This window comes from Carassius auratus, chromosome 11, assembly GCF_003368295.1.
Source record: "Carassius auratus strain Wakin chromosome 11, ASM336829v1, whole genome shotgun sequence".
In the NCBI taxonomy this organism is placed as follows: Eukaryota; Metazoa; Chordata; class Actinopteri; order Cypriniformes; family Cyprinidae; genus Carassius; species Carassius auratus.
In genome coordinates this window covers 5,449,684-5,468,728 of record NC_039253.1, presented here as the reverse complement: position 1 = coordinate 5,468,728, position 19,045 = coordinate 5,449,684, and the positions used below count along the sequence as shown (strand labels likewise).

The following is a 19,045-nucleotide window of genomic DNA, read 5'->3' as shown; positions in this document are numbered from 1 at the left end:
TGCAATTTGTTTAAATACAGAACCTATGACATCAACAACAAAACAATTAAGAAGTTTTCTCTCTTTCATTGTAAGTGCTGATAAATTCATGATTATACAGTTTGTTGCTTTATATTTTGTTCTTTTAGCATTATTTTCCTGTGCAACCTACTGGTTAAGAACCATTGTTATATTAGATCGTATGCTAGACGTCCTTGTCTTAGAAGTTAAGCTTGTTTTGAATCTAGCACAACTGTCTCAATTGTTCTGAAGTGCAGATGCACTGTGTAACCAACCTGAAACATTGATTTACAATGCAATGATGCAAATGAAATGTATTTGTTGCAGGTGGGTGACCTAGCTGTCAGCTTGTTTATAGTCAGGCCTCTCTCAGTAAGACTATATTCTTGATGTCAGCGTTTCTCTATGGTCAGATTGGTTTGTTCATAAGCTAAAGTTGAATCAGCTTGGACGTGTGAAATGCACAGATGCATTTGTACAGCAGTGATGTTACTGCTGCACGTACTGGCTGTCTGTCTGTGTCTGACCAGCATCATTAAAGCTCCTTAACTGGGTGTGCAGTCGCAGTCGTAGCCTTGCGTGAGTGTTTTAGGGAAAAACAAACCCATGGAGGATATTACAACCAGGGCAGGGGAAACATTTGTTTTTCTCATGGGCCATTCTGAGACTCTTCTTTTCTACTTGTGTACGTCTCATGTTTTTATTGATGTACTGAACTTTTGTACAGATTTTTCTGTATAATGTCATCCCGTCATACACACGCATGGCGTGGGAAATGGCTGCATCTCCCCTTTGTTTGACAGAGTGGTGTTATGTCTTATGTACCATATCAAGGCACTTCATCATTCACTGGTAAAGTGCGTGAGACGCCTACAGATGAGGCAAGATCTTGTGCTATTATCTCCTCATGGGTTTCTTTCACTCCAAAATCTTTTAAAACTGCTGTCAAAGTTTGATGTTTGCTGAAGCACATCTTTAAAATAATTTCACAACATTGGGGATGGGGAGTAACTTACCGTACTAGAAGTGGTAACAGTACTTATTTAGTAATGTCACAGTGATGTTTTTGTAAAATAATGTACATTTCTAGTAACAAGCTGCCAGTCAAACGTTTGATTGAATCACCTGGGGTTTCTGGCTTAATTCATTGTAGTGAGTCATTTAATTTGGTTGGTTCATTTTAATGAATTGGTTCAAAAGATGATTCATTTGAGTGAGTCAGTCGTGTTCCTGGAACTCCCTGTGCAACATTGTTTTTTAGTTTTTTGTTTGTAACGAAATAAATGTCTAGTTCAATATTGTTAAATAGCACTGTTAAGCTTTGGAATCATCGTTCAAAAGTTTAGGATTGCTATAATAATAATAATAATAATAATAATAATAATAATAATAATTTATATTGTGAAATATTAATGGAATTTAAAATAACAGTTTTTCTATTTAAATATATTTTAAGATTAAATAGATTTTTCAAAATAACATTCTAATAAGCTGATTTGATACTCAATAAACATTTCTTATTATTATTAATGTTGTGCTGATGAATATTTTTGTATTATTCATGATATTTTATTTCACATTTATTTGATGAATGAAAAGTTAATAACATCATTAATTTGAAATAAAAATATTTTGTAACATTATAAACATCTTTATTGTTTACTGTCATTTTTGAGAAATCTATTGTGTCCTTTCTAATAAAAGTATTAATTTCTTAAAAAAAACGTCTTGTAGTGTAAAGTATGCAATATTTAATTTCAGTTTATGTGTATTAAAAAAGTTTTGCTGTAATTTTGCTGATATATATTTTGCAACTATACCATATATGTTGCTATTTTTCACTAAACTATTATAATTTCATAAGAAGATACGTGAAAAGAAATAGCCCCCTTACATAGCTATAATCAGTATAATTAGCTAGTTTTAAGCTTTAGTGAAGTTAAAGGGTTAATCGAAAATGAAAATTATCCCATGTTTTACTCACCCTCAAAGCATCCTAGATGTAGCCCTATATGACTTTCTTCTTTCAGACGAATCTAGTCGGATTTATATAAAAAATGATCCTTGCTCTTCCAAGCGTTAGAGTGGCAATAGTCCAAAAAGTCCAAAATTAGTCAAATAAATTCATCCATAATAAAATGTGGCTCACTACAGGCCTCCTGAATCGATGCGTTTTGTAAGAAAAATATCCATATTTTAAATGTTCTAAACATATTTTTTCTCACTTCCACTGATATATATATATACAGTATATTTTTTTCAAAAACACATCGATTCGCTACAGGAGGCCTTTATTCACCCCCAGAGCAGTGTGAAGAACATTTTATTATGGATGGATGTGCTTTATTTGACTACTTTTGGACCGTTGAAAAAAATCACCCGCCAACTCACATTCTAATGCTTGGAAGAGCACAAACAACTTTTTAAATAACTCCGAAAGGATTCGTCTGAAAGAAGAAAGTCTTTCACACCTAGGATGCCTTGAGGGTGTGTAAAACATGGACTAATTTTAAATTTTGGGTGAACTAACCCTTTAACTACTGATTCTAAAGAATAGTTTCACTGTTTGAACTAGTTTTCAATTCAGTAACTTAAAATTAAAAAAAAAAAATTACGCTTTCCCAGCACCGAAAAGCAGTCTTGAGTTTTCATATGATTGTATTTGAGCTTTAAAATAAGAATGGTAAAGTTGATTTATGTATTATTCATGATTAATTATTCATTTATAATAATATTATAAATTATTAATTGAATCCAGTCACATGGGGAAGCATGTGAAAGCGACAGCCTGAAAGAAGTTTCAGAATCGACATGTTTGAGAATATTCATGGCACAAACTCAGAATGTGTTCTTTTGACTAACGGCCAAAATGAGGATCCAGAAGCTATTAGTGTGTTTCTATGGACTTTCCAGGGAAGTGTGTAGTTGTTGTTTGTGCTATTAGTGAAACATGGATGAAGAGAAAGACAGGAGGGATGAAGGATAGAGAGACAGAAGAGTATCCGGTGCTTTATTTCCCAGCAGATGGAATCGCAACATCGCTGTCTTAGCCACCAAACATCACCCTCATAAAAGAGCCCTGAATTGTAATGACAAAGAAATCTAATAAATGTTCTCCGTGAGCCTGTGGCATTCTTTTAGCGTTCTCTTTACACTCCCCCTCAGTGTCTTTAAACCGTTCCATTTATTAAGCCTTGGAAGGAAACACAGATAGAATATAGCCATGCACCCCGGCCCACATGTCAAAAGGCCAATTTTAAAAAGGTTAACGCCAAATCTTCCAGTTTTAGACCTCTTTCATCATATGACACTTAATCTTTAGTTGTTCATTGTTCCCCTGGCCTCCAGACCTTACTGTTCCAGCACGACATCTTCACTGCAAGTCTTTATAGTAGTAATAGTGGTCTGTGTCACAGTACACTACAGTATAGGCATACAGGACTCCACACTATAACATAGTGCTTAATGCTAGAGTATAGTACACTATATAGCAGTTCAGTTCTATGCACTTTAAGGAGTATTCCTGATTCAGTACAAGTTAATCTCAGTTGTTGTCCCTAGTGAAAAATACATATATCAAAGTTAGTACTATCAAACGATTAATTGTGATTAATCACATCCAAAATAAAAGTTTTTGTTTACATAATATATGCGTGTGTACTGTGTGTATTAATCTAGTAGGCCTATATATAAATATTCAAGCATGTATATCTTTAAGAAAAATGTTATGTTTATACATTTAAAATATTTATATGTAATATACATTATATTAATATAAATATATACATGAAAATATTTTCAGTATATATACTGTATGTGTGTGTATTTATATATGCATAATAAATAAACAGAGTATACATTCATATAAATTATTTACTGTAAGCAAAAACATTTATTTTGGATCTGATTAATAGCGATTAATCGTTTGACAGCTCTAATTAAAATATACTCAAATTACATTTATTTCAATTATACTACAAATTAATTTAAGTATTTATGTACTTAATAAAAATACCCTGCAATTGTATTTTTAGTATACTAAACTGGTATACTTAAAAGTTTGCTAAATTTGGAACAACTAATTTTGTACTAAATGCATTTTAATTGTGTGGAAGTAGTGCTGAAGTCCAACTAAAGTATATTTTATTGTGCTAAAGTAGAACTACTGCAAGTATACTTTACATACACCTTAAATATCTTGCATTTAAAGACAGATATTATTCAAAGATCATACAGTCCTCACCAATAATGACATTAAAACACATTTTAGGATTAATATTAAGAAATGTTTATTGTGCACAAGTATTACTCCAAATTAAGTTGAATTATAATTTTTATGTCAGTAAGCCACGTGTCAGTATATGTTAATAGATTACTATACTTAGTGTGAAATAAATGTATTTCAAATATATTATTTTTTACAAAATGTTGGTTACACATATAGACACACAAATAAAATGTTTAAATCATCAATTTTATAGTCATTTAGGGCAGTTTGGGTTCATGTAGTTGAATTATCATGGCAAGTTGTCAAATTAGATAACTTTAGACAGAAATGGTTAGTAAGTGGGTTTTGATATTACATTAGGTTCCATTGTAAGTGTCTCGCTATAACCCAGATTTGTGCCTTTTTAAAAGAAAGAAGGGACAAATGGAGTATTATTGTGTGGTAATCAACATTATGCCACAGATCCAGGTTCCAATTTCAGCTTAACTTGTATGCTTGCTTTGCTTTAACACCACACAGTATAGGACTCACTCTACAAAGAAGTATACAGTAATAGTATATAGTGCAGTATTCCTCGCAGGACTGTATCTAGAGCGAGAGGAGACATGAATCCAGTTAGTCAGTCTTCACCCATGCCTGTTCTTCTCATGTGGAGCTGACACCCACTGGTTTTGTACTCTCCTTCTGTCACTCTGTGACTCATCAGAGGTGTTAGCACAGGCTCTGTGCAGTAGAGAGAGGAGTGACGGGGACTGCTCAGCACTACAGATCCAAATTAATCTGATCCAGCAGACATGGCTGTCTAAGGCTGCTGTTAGCCCAGCATCAATGCAAATGCTCACTTCTGTCCGGGAAACACTTTAAGCCCTTTGCACATGCGACTGTGCCCAATTTAGTATTGTATTTAGAGTGCTAGGATTAAAATATTGTAATACTGCATATAGATTTGATGATGAATAAATAATGAAAGAAATATTAGATAGCATATCAGACAGATTTCTAAAGGATCCTGTGACATTGGAGTTGTAGTGCTAAAAAAATTGTTTGCATCACAGGAATACATTACATTATGAAATATATTCATATAGAAAACACTTTCTCTGTAACCGTTCTTATATTTGAGAAAATAGACAGCGTTGTTTGTCTGGGTGAAAAATGTCTAAATATATACATTTGCCATGCATTTTGAATATAATGACCACAGAAAGTACAATGATTACCTCCATCGAGACACAGAGTATAGAAATTGCTAATCAGTGCTCCATTAAGTTTTCTGCATTCAAGAATAATTACCTGAGCGCTAGATAATGATAAGGAGTACATGGTTCAGTTAATGAGACTATCAATCTTAGCAGACACAATAACTCTGATTTAGCACAAGTTATGGTGTATCGAGTCACTCTGTCAGTAACTGCACACTAACATTCAAAGTTTATATTTGTAAACTATTAGTGATAGACATGTATCAAGGGTTTATTAGCAAACAGTATTATAGACTTAATCCCTGTTTATATAGTGTGCTATGGGGCCTGTTTGATCAGAAATACAGTAAAAGCTGTAATATTTTGAAATATTATTATAGTTTAGAAGGTTATGTAGTTGTGTAGCTGTCCTGAATCTGATTTTTGACTATGGAAAATACAGTTAGCTTGGTTTGGCATTAAGTGCATTTAGCCTCTAGCTGTTTGGCTCACTGTTTAATTCACTTTTTATTGAATGAATGCATTTGGTAGTGTATAGCTTTCTCTATTCAGACTTGGCCTCAGGGTTTCAGTTAAGATCAACTCAATGCATATTAATATTAGCAATACATCAGAGTGTAGAGGATGCATAACTTTTCTTATTTGAATAAATATATAGATATAATGAAATGCCCTCAGCAGAAATTGATCAAGCGTATGATTTAAATTATTTGAAGTCTGTCTGAATATATCCTAATGCATTTGTATACGTTGTATCTTATTTAAAACTACTGTCAGTGATTCTTCCAGACGTCAGTGAGATTAAACAGACTTCAGCTGAAGTCTCCATCATTTTAACAAAATCATTATTTTATTTATTTATTAATATTATTATTATTATGATTTTATTATTTTCAGAAACCTCGATTTGAACTCAAATATATCTTATTCAATTAGAACAAAATAGAAATAGAAATAACAGCTTATTAGTCTTTTTGCATGGCCACAGTAAACAGAATCTACTTTTCTCCCAAAAATGTATGGTGGAAACCCTTGTTTTGTTTTCAGGAATCTATATTTGAACTCAGATATTTCTTATTAATTTTTTCTTAGAACAAAAAACTCAAGATTAGCTTTTTAGTCTTGCATGCCAACAGTTGACCCATTTCCTTTTGTTTATTTCTTACAAAGATTTTTGGTAGAAACCACTGTTTTTATTCTGTTTTATTTGTCAAAAATCTCAAGATAAACTCTTATTATTTCTTATTAAATCTTTCTTAAAACAAATAACCCAAACTTTGCAGCTCTGTGGCCTCCTAAATGCAAACAGTTCTCTCATCTGCTTTTATGTTCATCTCCCAAAGAACATGAGACAAAGGCGATACTTAGCTGATCTGTGAAGCAGCAACCTCTGAACAATATAATTGAGCCAAATAGTTCAAAGAAACCATTTTTGTCTTTTAAGACATTCTAAAGTCATTTCATTCTTTATTTAGACAAACTCTTAATGATGCTTTCTACAATTTAAATGGCTCGTCTCTAATGACTGAAACAAAGCTAGTCAGTTGTTAGCAATTAGCACTGAGTGGGAAAAATAAGTGTGAAGTAAATTCAACATAAGCCTGTTTGACTTCCATATTCCGATGTGTTCTGTTTGGCCAACTTATATTTCACTACACATTGACCTGAGGTAGGAGAAAGCCATTTAATAGAGAAAAAATGATGCACTTTACCTTTAAATATGCTGAAAGATTATATTGTGCCAATAGATAGTAAGCCTACCTGTAAGCCTATCCACCTGATCTGAACTGTTGCAAAGTCAATATAGTGTGTAAATTGAATGTTGGGAAGGAGCTTCGGAGCCGTAGTTGGACTGAGATTAAATTTCTTTGCAGAATACAAAGCTGACACTGAAATAATGCACTTTTCTCCTGCTTTGGCGCATCTCAGTTGATTCAGACCTTGGTAATGGCTTTAGATGAAGCGGCACAAGAAAAGCGGCCTGCTTTTCTGGCTCTGAAGTTTCACTTGAAGTTTTAGGGCCGCATATAATGAGGGACCAGGTGCTGGAAATATTCCTGGACAGACAACAGAGCGAGCCAAGCGCAGCTCTGCACACACACACACACACACACACATAAGCAAGTCTCAGCCTGACTCCTTGTTACTGTGAAACCTGCTATTTTGGTTCTCACACACTTTTTTCCTTCCTCCTCAGAATCTGACAGAGAAAGTGTACGCTTTTGAAGTGTCTTGCGTGTGCATTTGAGGCTCTCTGTGTGTACCACTGCACTTGTGTTTGTTGGCTCTCTGGAGACTTTGTTATGACCATAGAGAAAGCCTAGAGTCCGTTCTAATTGCTCACTAATCCCAGCACCAGCCTGTGGAAGAAAGAAGAAGAGAAAATCATTACTGCTGTTGACATGTGATAAACGACCTCAGAGTAACAGAAAGTCTGCACAAACCTCCTCATGCCTTAATAGGCAACTTGGGGACTTTAAAAGAAAGAGAAAAAGAGGCCAAGAAAGGGTTTGACAGAAGCTTAAGTGAAAGTTAGAAAGCAGGCAGCTGTAAATTCAGCATTGAGGCTTAATTGAAAAGGAAAACATATGTGAGAAAGCAGAAAGGAAACAAACATGGGATCCGTAAAATGTAGTTGATGTCGATTTTGTTCTGGTTTTGTTTAAAAGAAACAAATTAAGATATTTTTGATGAAATCCGAGAGCTTTCTGATCCTCCATAGACAGCAACACAGCTGACACATTCAAAGACCAGAAAGGTAGTAAGAACATTGTTACATCATCCGTTCAACCGTAATGTTGAGAAGATATTGAATAAAGTTGTTATTTTTTATTTATTTGCTAACAAAAATATTCTTGTAGCTTTATAAATTTAAGGTTGAACCACTGATGTCACATGGATTATGGATCATGGACTATTTTAATGATGTCCTTACTACATTTCTGGGCCTTGACAGTGTCAGTTGGGACAGAAAGCTCTCGGATTTCATCAAAAATATCTTCATTTGTGTTCCGAAGATGAACAAAGGTCTTTTGGGTTTGGAACAACATGGGGGTGAGTAATTAATAAGGCAGCTAACTAAATGTAAGAACATTATTTGTAATAATATGGCACAACATTAGTTTTGGGCACTACTAGGTTTGATCAAATATTTTTGTAAAAGTGACAATGAAAATGTCAGTATTGTTTAGTAAGCTCGAACTAAACACATTGCCAAGTAAAACAACATACTAGTAGACTAAAACAGTAATGCAGTTTCTTTATGAAAGTTTCAAAGTTTCTTCATGACAGACTCCATGACTACATTTATATTAAAGCATTTCATTTTACAGGACACACATTGAGCATCTCTTGCTTGGGTAATTATATTGTCTTATAAAGTCATTTGGATGAGATTCAGTCGCGTCAGCTCTGGGATTGCATAATGTTTATTGATCATGTTTTGAAATGCGCCATTGACCGTTCTTTTGAGTGAAACAACAATAAATAGCTCATTAGAGTATATTGATTAAATGCTTAAATATAGTCACAGCTCTTGTGTGTACTGGCTTCAAAATAAAACTTTTAGCATGATGTAGTATGACAACAATGTTATAAACTGTCAGTGGCAGATTTTTGAGATTCTTGTGGAGGAAAGCGTGTTTGTGTTTGCAGTAAATGGCAGTTCCATTAAAATGCTTCCTTTAAAATGATTTTTTTTTTTTTTTTTTTTTTGTATTCAGTCACCTGTGAGATCTCCTTCATGGTCAATTTCTGCATCCGGTCATAAAACTAGTTTACTTTTTCTGAATCATGCCAAAACTTTTCCTTATGCACAGAGCACAGAACTTTTTGTTTCTGTCTGTTATCTGATATTTTAAAAGATTTGACAGATATTAACATAAACTGTTTTATAACAATACACTTATTATATATTATATTTTACCATTTTATTATAATAACAAATTATAATACAAATTATTATTATATTATTGCAATATTAATAATAATAATAAATACTACTACTAATAAAGTTTTATTATTATTATTATTATTATTACGATCTACTCAACAGAATTGCTTTATATTAATAACAATATACTGTAAACACATAACATGTTTTATAATAATAATAATTATTATAACAATCTAATATACAAAACTGTATTGCATTAATAACAATAACTAAAACATAACATGATTTATTATTATTATTATTATTATTATACAAATTATTATGTTATTGTAATAAAAATAATAATAGAAATAATAAATACTCAGTGAATAATTGTTTTTTATTGTTATTATTAAGGGTTAGTGGCTTTGAAAGTTTCTAACCATAAGTAACAGCAATAGTAGCAATGGTTTCCTTCATAAGCACCACTAATGATAATTAATTCATAAAAACAGTTTATTTTATTAATAGCCGCTCTATTTATAATAGCTATAGTTTTGTCACTTTGCCACTAAGCAGCATCTGTTCTGTGTCAAAGTTCAAGAATGACCATTTAAGACAATTAAATATGCTTAGCTGAAGAGGAAACCCCTTCACCATATAGATATAATTTCCAGATTCTTTTGGAGAAGCATTAAAAGTCTTTGTCAATCTGTCTGTTTCCACCCCCAGAAATTGCCCCACTGCATTGATTTATCTTTCTATTTTCATTCAAACCACTCAGGAAGCTGTGGCACAAAGCTCTTTAAATCTCCTCCTGTGAATCCTCTGGGCAGATGTATTCAACAAAGTGTTCAGCTATCAGTGATTTCAAACATATGCCACACCACCCCTGCTTTAATTCACACACTGATGTCTTTGTTTCCTCCCACAGTGTCCAAGGAAAACCTAATCATACAGACCCGAGCATGGGACCCAAACCTGGGGGTCCACCGGGGGCAGGACCTGGCCCCGGAGCACCGAAGCAGCCTCAGGGACCTGGTCAGGGTCAAGCTGCTCGGAAGAACCTCCAGGTGGACGTGGGGAGCAGCAAAGGTGGACATCCCGTCTCGCCCGGAAGCAGCGCTCCCACCTCGCCCTATTCTTTGCCCCAGATCGCACCCATGCCCAGCAGCAAGCTCTGTCCGGTGTGCAAGACCGCAGATCTGACGGGAACCACAGACGGCCAGCCAAACTACAATACATGCACACAGTGCCGCTCCATGGTGTGCAACCAATGCGGGTTCAACCCTAACCCTCACCTCACTGAGGTAAGCAGCCCAACACATGCTCATTTTACTTTTTATGTTGTACAGCACCGGGTTAAAAGTTTGTAGTCAGTTAGATTTTACTATAAAGAAATAGTTTAATTGAGCAAGACTGCATTTAATTGATCAAAAGTGACAGTAAAGTCATTTACAATGTTACAAAAAAAAAAAAATTCTTTCAAATGCTGTTCTTTTGAACGTACAAAATGTGTAGTAAGGAATGTTTAAAATAAATTATTGAGCAGCAAATCAGCCTATTAGAATGATTTCTAAAGGATTGTGACATTGAAGACTGGAGTAATGATGCTGAAAAATCATCTTTGGATCACAAGAATAAATTAGATTATATTCCAATTATATTTGATATATTATAAGAAAAAAAACACATATTAAAATAAATTAACATTTATTATATTTATAATGAATAAAAACAGTACACACACATATTATGGGAACACATTTTTATTTTGGATGCGATAAATCGGCATTAATCATTTGACAATTCAAATACAAAATTTATTATAAATTTTTATAATATTTCACAGTTTAATATTAACATTTTCCCTGTCATTTTTCATCAGAATAAAATTTTGATTTTTTAACATTTTGAAATGTAGAAATAATGTGAAAAATAATATTATAGTTTTTTAATGCTCTCTTTTTTATTTTAAAGTGGAATGATACAAGGTTAATATGCTTTATACTGTTTCCATTTAGTAATTTTTATATTATTATTATTAATTATTATTATTTTATAGCAATATTGATTTGTAATCACAGCATTTTGGCTAAATTGTGCAGCCCTACATGCATAACAAACTTTTTAATTGCAGTTGCAATTTTTATCTGAAAAATGTTTCTATTTCCACCCCCAAATCGTGCGGCATTTATTTTTTACAGAATTTTGTATTAAATAAATGCAACCTTGTTAAACTGAGCATAAGAGACACCCCCTCAAAAAAAAAAAAAAAGAAAAGAAAAAAACCTTACCAGTATGTGTGTGTATGTATCAGCTTGACTTAAAGGGGTCATATGATGTTGCTAAAAAAACATTATTCAATGTATTTAGTTTAATGAAATGTGTTTATGCAGTTCAAAGTTAAAAAAACACATTATTTTCCCCACACAGTATATTATTGTTTCTCTTGCCTTCTGAAACGCATACATTTTTACAAAGCTCATCTTTCTGAAAAATGAGGTATGCTCTGATTGGCCAACTATCCAGTGCATTGTGATTGGCTTACTGAATTACTGTTTTTTAATGCGTTGCATTGCGTCGCGCCACGTAAACGTAAAACCATGTCTCCGTTTGTGATCGGAGAAACAGCAAACAACAAGCACTACTCTGAACTGCTTAAAACTTGTGTTTGAATCATCAGTGGCAAATTCTTTAAATATTAAAACATACTTACAGACTGTAAATCAGAAAAGCTGGCATCGTAGTCTACTCCCCCAGGATCAGTAAACAGTCCTAGCTATGCACACATATGAATATTTGTGTTGATCTGTTCTGGAACACTGTTGTAAATATAACTTAACCACTTATTTCTAGTTGTGTCCTCTTTTGGAAGGCCAAACTAAGTAATTTCGCTTTCACAACGAAACACACAGTGTCTCCACGACATGATGGCGGTGGCAAGTCATGTAGACATGTGGGGGCCTGTTAGAACGAGCCGTTTTAGGAGGGCGTGGTTGACTCTTAACTTTGATAAAGAATTTCTCTGTGGATTTGAGACTTTAGTACAGATGCACCAAGAGCTTGTAACTTCAGGAAAAAAATTGCATCATATGCCTTAAGTCCCTTGAGAGAGCTATACCTGTTTGATTCTGAATATTCACCATCAGAAAGCAAAAGTGTGATATAGCAACAAATAATATATATAATATAATAAATATTACTGTTAATGATAGATCGATTTCTGGAAGAGAAAAAGCAAGATGTGTTAAATAAAAAAGCTCTTGGTAATGAATCCTACGCTCAGCCTCTGCCTCCATCTGGCTCATACCCAGGACCCACACTGCATACAACCTGGAACTGCTCAATAGAGAGTCCTCTGGGGCGCATGGGAATGTGTGTCTGCATTTTCTCTGTGTTTCTATGTGTAGGATGCAGCAGAATGACAAAGCCAGAGATATGTGTGTGGGAGAGCGAGAGGGCACACGGCTGAGCATGTTAGGGAGAGATTGTTTGAGTGTGTTTGAGGATGTTGCTCAAAGGTGCAAATGACTGGTGGCACGTTAAATACTGTAAGTGTAAATTAGGCAGTGGACAGGGGGACGGAGAGAATCACTCGTCCTGATGAATAACAACATAAACTACATGTCGGGGTCAGTAAGTTATTTCATAATTTTAAGAAATTAATACTTTTATTCAGCAAAGATGCATTATGCACATAACTACACTGAACAAAATTATAAACACAACACTTTTGTTTTTGCCCCCGTTTTTCATGAGCTGAACTCATAGATCTAAGACTTTTTCTATGTACACAAAAGTTCTGTTTCTCTTAAATTTTGTTCACAAATCTGTCTTACTGAGCACTTCTCCTTTGCTGAGAAAATCCATCCACCTCACAGGTGTGACATATCAAGATGCTGATTAGACAGCATGATTATTGCATTTATAAATGCATTTATAATTTTGTTCAGTGTGTGTGTGTGTGTGTGTGTGTGTGTGTGTGTGTGTGTGTGTGTGTGTGTGTATATATATATATACAAAATAGTAAAAAAAGAGTAATGATGCTGGAAATTCAGCTTTGCATCACATGAATGAATTAGACTCTAATATATATTCAGATAGATTTTTAATATTATATATTTCACAATATTAATCAAATAAACAAAGCTTTGGTGAGCATAAGAGAGTAATTTCAAAAACTTTAACAAAAACTGACTCCAAACTTTAGATCAGTGTTATGGTGTTTAGCCAAAAACAACAAAAGTCATTTTCTTGTAAAAATCTTAAAGGGATTGTTCACCCAAAAATGAAATAATATCTAGAAAGAGAAATTAAACACTCAAGCTCCAAGATGATAAAACAGTTCCACCGTATTGCTTGTGCATTCAATACCAAATCTTCTGAAGCCATTTTATAGCTTTGTGTGAGCTGATTTAAATATATGTCATTATTGACTCGAAAAATAGCACCATTTGTGGAAACAACAGTAAACATCATCGTGCATCCCCAGAGCAAATAACATTGACAAGTGGCACCATATTTGATTTGAGAACAACAAAAGAGTGAAGACATTTTATTGAATAATGACTTTTGGTTTGTTCCTCACACAAAACTATTGTAGAACTTTAGAAATCTTGGAATATATACTTGTCATGATTCTGCCCTCGTGTCCTTGATTTTTCCTAGTCTTGAGGCAGGATCATGACAGACCCGTGTTTTGTGTACAAGCGCATGGCCTTGTCTTTGGGCCATGTGCTTGTGTTGTCTCGTTCCCTTGCCCCGCCCCCCTTAACCTAGTCGTGTCTTGATTGTCCTATCTGTAACACCTGTCGTGTCTTGATTAGTACCCCTATTTAGATCTCCTAGTGTGCTCTGTCTGGCGTCGGTTCATTGTACCTGTGATTGAGATTTGTTCATCACTTGTGATTGTACCTGTTCCTGAAGAAGTGTTTTGTATTTCTGTGAGTGTTTGTTTATAGTTAGTGTTCCCGTGCTTTGAGTCTTTGTTTATCCCGTTAACTCAGTCCTGTTCAGTTATTTTGTATTTCCCTAGTCAGTGTTTTCCCCCTCGTGGGTTTTGTTTTCCCCCTTTTTGTATTTAATAAACCCTTTGTGTTGAGAATCCCTGTCTGCACCTGAGTTCCTCCCTTACCAAGATCCTGACAGAATGAACCGACCGCCAAGGAACTCAGTAGGCAGGAGGGCCTCTGAGCTTCAGCGTCAGGCGGAGTTCCGGAGGCTGTGCTGGACGTCGTCCCCCGCCGACAGGAAGGGGGTCACCCTCCCATACTCGCCTGAGGGGGAATGGGTCCTCCGTAATTATGCCCGGCTGTGGGAAAGCATCTCCCAGGAGGAGCCACAGAGGTCCCCTCCACCTACCCAGCTGCCAACGATACCTGAGGGTCGTGTCCTGGCCGTGGCAACCCTGGGGGATCAGGCAAGCCCCCCCCAGAGTCCTGAGGTGCCTCCCACACCCGTCGGTCTCCCCGGGAAGCGAGGGAGACGGTTATCGTGGGAGTCTGCCTCGGAATCGTCGGAGTCAGCCCTGCCAGAGACCGAACTCCCCCAACCCGCCTCTGACCCAGCCGTGGTCTCTGCACCGCGCCCAAGGAGGAAGAGGAGGAAGAGGGGGCCTGCCGGTCCTGTGACCCTGTCTCCTCCCGTGCCAGCAGCGGAGAGCGCTGGCGTGCCCGTGCCAGCAGCGGAGAGCGCTGGCGTGCCCGTGCCAGCAGCGGAGAGCGCTGGCGTGCCCGTGCCAGCAGCGGAGAGCGCTGGCGTGCCCGTGCCAGCAGCGGAGAGCACTGGCGTGCCCGTGCCAGCAGCGGAGAGCGCGGGCGTGCCCGAGCCAGCAGCGGTGCCCGAGCCAGCAGCGGAGAGCGCTGGCGTGCCCGAGCCAGCAGCGGAGAGCGCTGGCGTGCCCGAGCCAGCAGCAGTGAGCGTGCCCGAGCCAGCAGCAGTGAGCGTGCCCGAGCCAGCAGCAGTGAGCGTGCCCGAGCCAGCAGCAGTGAGCGTGTCCGAGTCAGCAGCGGTGAGCGCTAGCGTGCCCGAGCCGGGAAAGAAAGCTGTATACAAGTCGGCAGTCGTGAGAGCGGAGGAGAGAGCCGCGGCCGACTCTGCAATAAAGACTCTTGTACAGTCGGTTTCATCTCATAAGGAGATGCCAATTGTCCTAGCTGCTAAAGCATTTTCTGATTATTTGTCCCGTCTTGTCCAAATTTTAGAAATCCCCGTCAGTCCTGTCTTGTCCCCTGACCCTGTCCCCAGAAGTCCCAAATGTCCAGCCGTTGTCTCCCCGTGTCCTGTTGATGTGGCCCCGTGTCCTGTTGATGTGGCCCCGTGTCCCGTTAATGTCCCCCCGTGTCCTGTGGTCCCCCCGTGTCCTGTGGTCCCCCCGTGTCCAGTAGATGTTGTCCCCCCGTGTCCAGTAGATGTTGTCCCCCCGTGTCCAGTAGATGTTGTCTCCCCGTGTCCAGCCGTTGTCTCCCCGTGTCCTGTTGATGTGGCCCCGTGTCCTGTGGTCCCCCCGTGTCCAGTAGATGTCGTCTCCCCGCGTCCCGTAAGTGTTGTCCCGCGTCCCTTGTCTGGTCCTGTCATGTCCCCTGTCAGTTGTCCCGAGACCCCTCCCCGTCCCTCACCACCCAGACCTGCCCGTACCCCTCGTCGTCAGCCTTCGTCCTGTCCTCCTAGGATTCCTACCCCTCCCACCCGCCCTGGTCTGTCCCCCATGAACTTTGTGGTCCCGCCCCCTCCCCTTCCCTGTTTGTTTTTTTTGATTTGTCACCCCAACCCTGCCGTCGTGTATTCATGTCTGCCTTTGTTATTATTTGTCATGTCTTGTTGGTTTGTGTCGGTGTCCCAGTCTGTCATGTCAGTCGTGTCCCGTGTTTGATGTTCCCTTGAGGAGCGTCTGGAAGCCGCTCCTTAAGGGAGGGGTTCTGTCATGATTCTGCCCTCGTGTCCTTGATTTTTCCTAGTCTTGAGGCAGGATCATGACAGACCCGTGTTTTGTGTACAAGCGCATGGCCTTGTCTTTGGGCCATGTGCTTGTGTTGTCTCGTTCCCTTGCCCCGCCCCCCTTAACCTAGTCGTGTCTTGATTGTCCTATCTGTAACACCTGTCGTGTCTTGATTAGTACCCCTATTTAGATCTCCTAGTGTGCTCTGTCTGGCGTCGGTTCATTGTACCTGTGATTGAGATTTGTTCATCACTTGTGATTGTACCTGTTCCTGAAGAAGTGTTTTGTATTTCTGTGAGTGTTTGTTTATAGTTAGTGTTCCCGTGCTTTGAGTCTTTGTTTATCCCGTTAACTCAGTCCTGTTCAGTTATTTTGTATTTCCCTAGTCAGTGTTTTCCCCCTCGTGGGTTTTGTTTTCCCCCTTTTTGTATTTAATAAACCCTTTGTGTTGAGAATCCCTGTCTGCACCTGAGTTCCTCCCTTACCAAGATCCTGACAATACTATTATGATATTATGCTTTAATCATTTTGGATATTAAGAAATATGTTTGGACCCACATGAGGGTAAATAAATAATGACAGAATTTTCATTTTCAGGTGAACTGTCCCTTAAAAGGTAAAGAAGCAAAATCCTGTTTAAAGCTACCCTCAGCATTTATTTTAGGAATACCGCTCATTACAATGCCTCTACTACCTGGCAGACTGCACTGAAATAGATGTCCTCAAATCACACATTTGTTTCCATGGCAGCTCTGGGCTCTTTACACAAGAATCTGAGTGCATTAGCCAGTCATAAAGATGCCTCTCAGTCAGTAATTTTGCATGTTAGGGTTGGCTGGCATATCTGTGAGGTTGAATGGATGGTCTTAATTTAGGCCTTCAAATTTAGCAATATTGCTAACATACACACAGTAAAAACAGTAATGTTGTGAAATATTATTACAATTTAAAGTAAAGTTTTGAAGTATAATTTATTCCTGTTTTAAACCTACAACAAGGAACCTACTATTCTTTCAGTATATACTGTATGTAAGTCAAACGGATGATTTTTGATATACTGTACGGATATACCATTTGTCTAGCACATTGCCACATTCGATTAGGGGGGTTTTAGAGTCGTGTTGTGCTTTATAAAGACAGGATTGAATTAATTGGGCTCCTGTAGGACAGTGGATACTACAAAGCAGCTCTGAGACGGCCTTGATTTATACTGATGCTGCAGCATACAGTACTAACTCAGCGTTTTAACAGCTCTGCTGTCAGTTCCAGCTACATGTGACAAAATGATGGGAAATATGTCTTCTGGCATGTAATTTCAGGGTTCAAGTGTGGTAAGAGCAGATGTTTTATGAGCATATGGTTTAAATTACTAGAGATCTCTGCAAAATAGAAATACAGCAACAATTGTTGAGCCCAGATTCTGAATTGAACAAATTTGTTTAAATTAGAAGTTTTAAGCATCAAGCAGGAGCCAAGCACAAATTTGAAAGGGGAGACATTATGATATGACAGACTATTAAAAAGATAGTTCACCCAAAAAAGAAAATTGAATATTTATTTGCTTACCCCCAGGGCATCCAAGATGAGGGTGACTTTGATTCTTCAGCAGAACACAAACCAAGATTTTTAGCTCAAACCATGGCAGTCTATCAGTCTTATAATGTAAGTGGATGGGAATCATGGCTAAAACATAAAAATAAAAAAATAAAAAATAAAATACATACACTAACAAAACCAAATTAATTCACTTAGTGTCTGAACTGTTAGAACTCTCCTGATTGTGTCCTGTTGTGCATGCTCTTAGCAGCAGGCGAGTGAGGCATCTTCTTCTTCTTGCTTTATGGTGGATCGCAGACTTGTAAGTGCATTACCGCCACCTATCTCTCAAATGGTCAAGACTCACTTTATTAGATCAGTAGCAAATGTTAACTCGATTTTTTGAGTTGATGTTGCTGTGCATTTGTGTTTTTATGGTCCAGTGAGCTACTGTTTACTGTATATAGAGCGTTACAAACTAATGACTTATGAGGTGTCATTTCAGTTAGGATGCTGCTTAGAAGGAAGCCTCCTGTGTAAGTAATGTTGAGTTGAGTTGAGTTGTTGCTCTATGGCTTGTCGGAGTACTTCAGTAGCGATGGTTTGTTCCAGGTGTTTAGTGTAAAGATATCGGTTTAAAGCTGAACTCTAAATGTCTTGTGGAGAACAAAGAAGGGAGAACATGAGACAAAGCAAGAACAGCTGGTGAAGAGGAGATCTGATCACTATGCAACAGACACCTGGAGAAAGAGAGAGAGAGAGAGAGAGAGAGGCTTGACATGATGGCAACAACACTTAGTGGGATGCAGGAACCAGAGATATACGGACAGAGAAATAGCAGGGTGGGGAAGGGGGATGGAATGATAGAAGGAAAGAGAAAGTGGCCCTGACACACTCCAGTAGTCACTCACCAGCATGCAGGAGGCGGTTCCACTCTGCCATTGGCTGATCCTCTATTTATAGACCCTGCTCTGTCTCTGCAGTGATCTCCTATTCCTACTGCCAGCGAAAACCATTGGAGGATCAGAGGAGAGAATGAGATGGACAGACGGATGATGGTGTGGAAATGTGGAAATAAGAGTCCAAATTTATCAGGCAGGAAGCTAAAAATAATTGTGCTTGTTTGGCATATAAACACAGTTGCATCTGAAACCCCTGGGGTAATGACGGTAGAATATGAACATCATAAATTCTCCTCTCTCCACGAGTTCTGAGAAATCTGTGACTTGACGGGAACATGAAACCTAATAGATCGGTCCTGTGTT

The 19,045-nt window shown here is 37.6% G+C and overlaps 1 protein-coding gene across 1 annotated transcript in view; it reads left to right on the top strand.

Annotated features, from left to right (window-relative positions):
* bsnb (bassoon (presynaptic cytomatrix protein) b) overlaps nucleotides 1-19,045 on the top strand; it is a 95,690-nt gene that overhangs the window by 2,727 nt on the left and 73,918 nt on the right. The window contains 1 exon segment of the mRNA XM_026275050.1: nucleotides 10,239-10,614. Within this exon segment, the coding sequence (XP_026130835.1) occupies nucleotides 10,239-10,614 (376 nt within the window).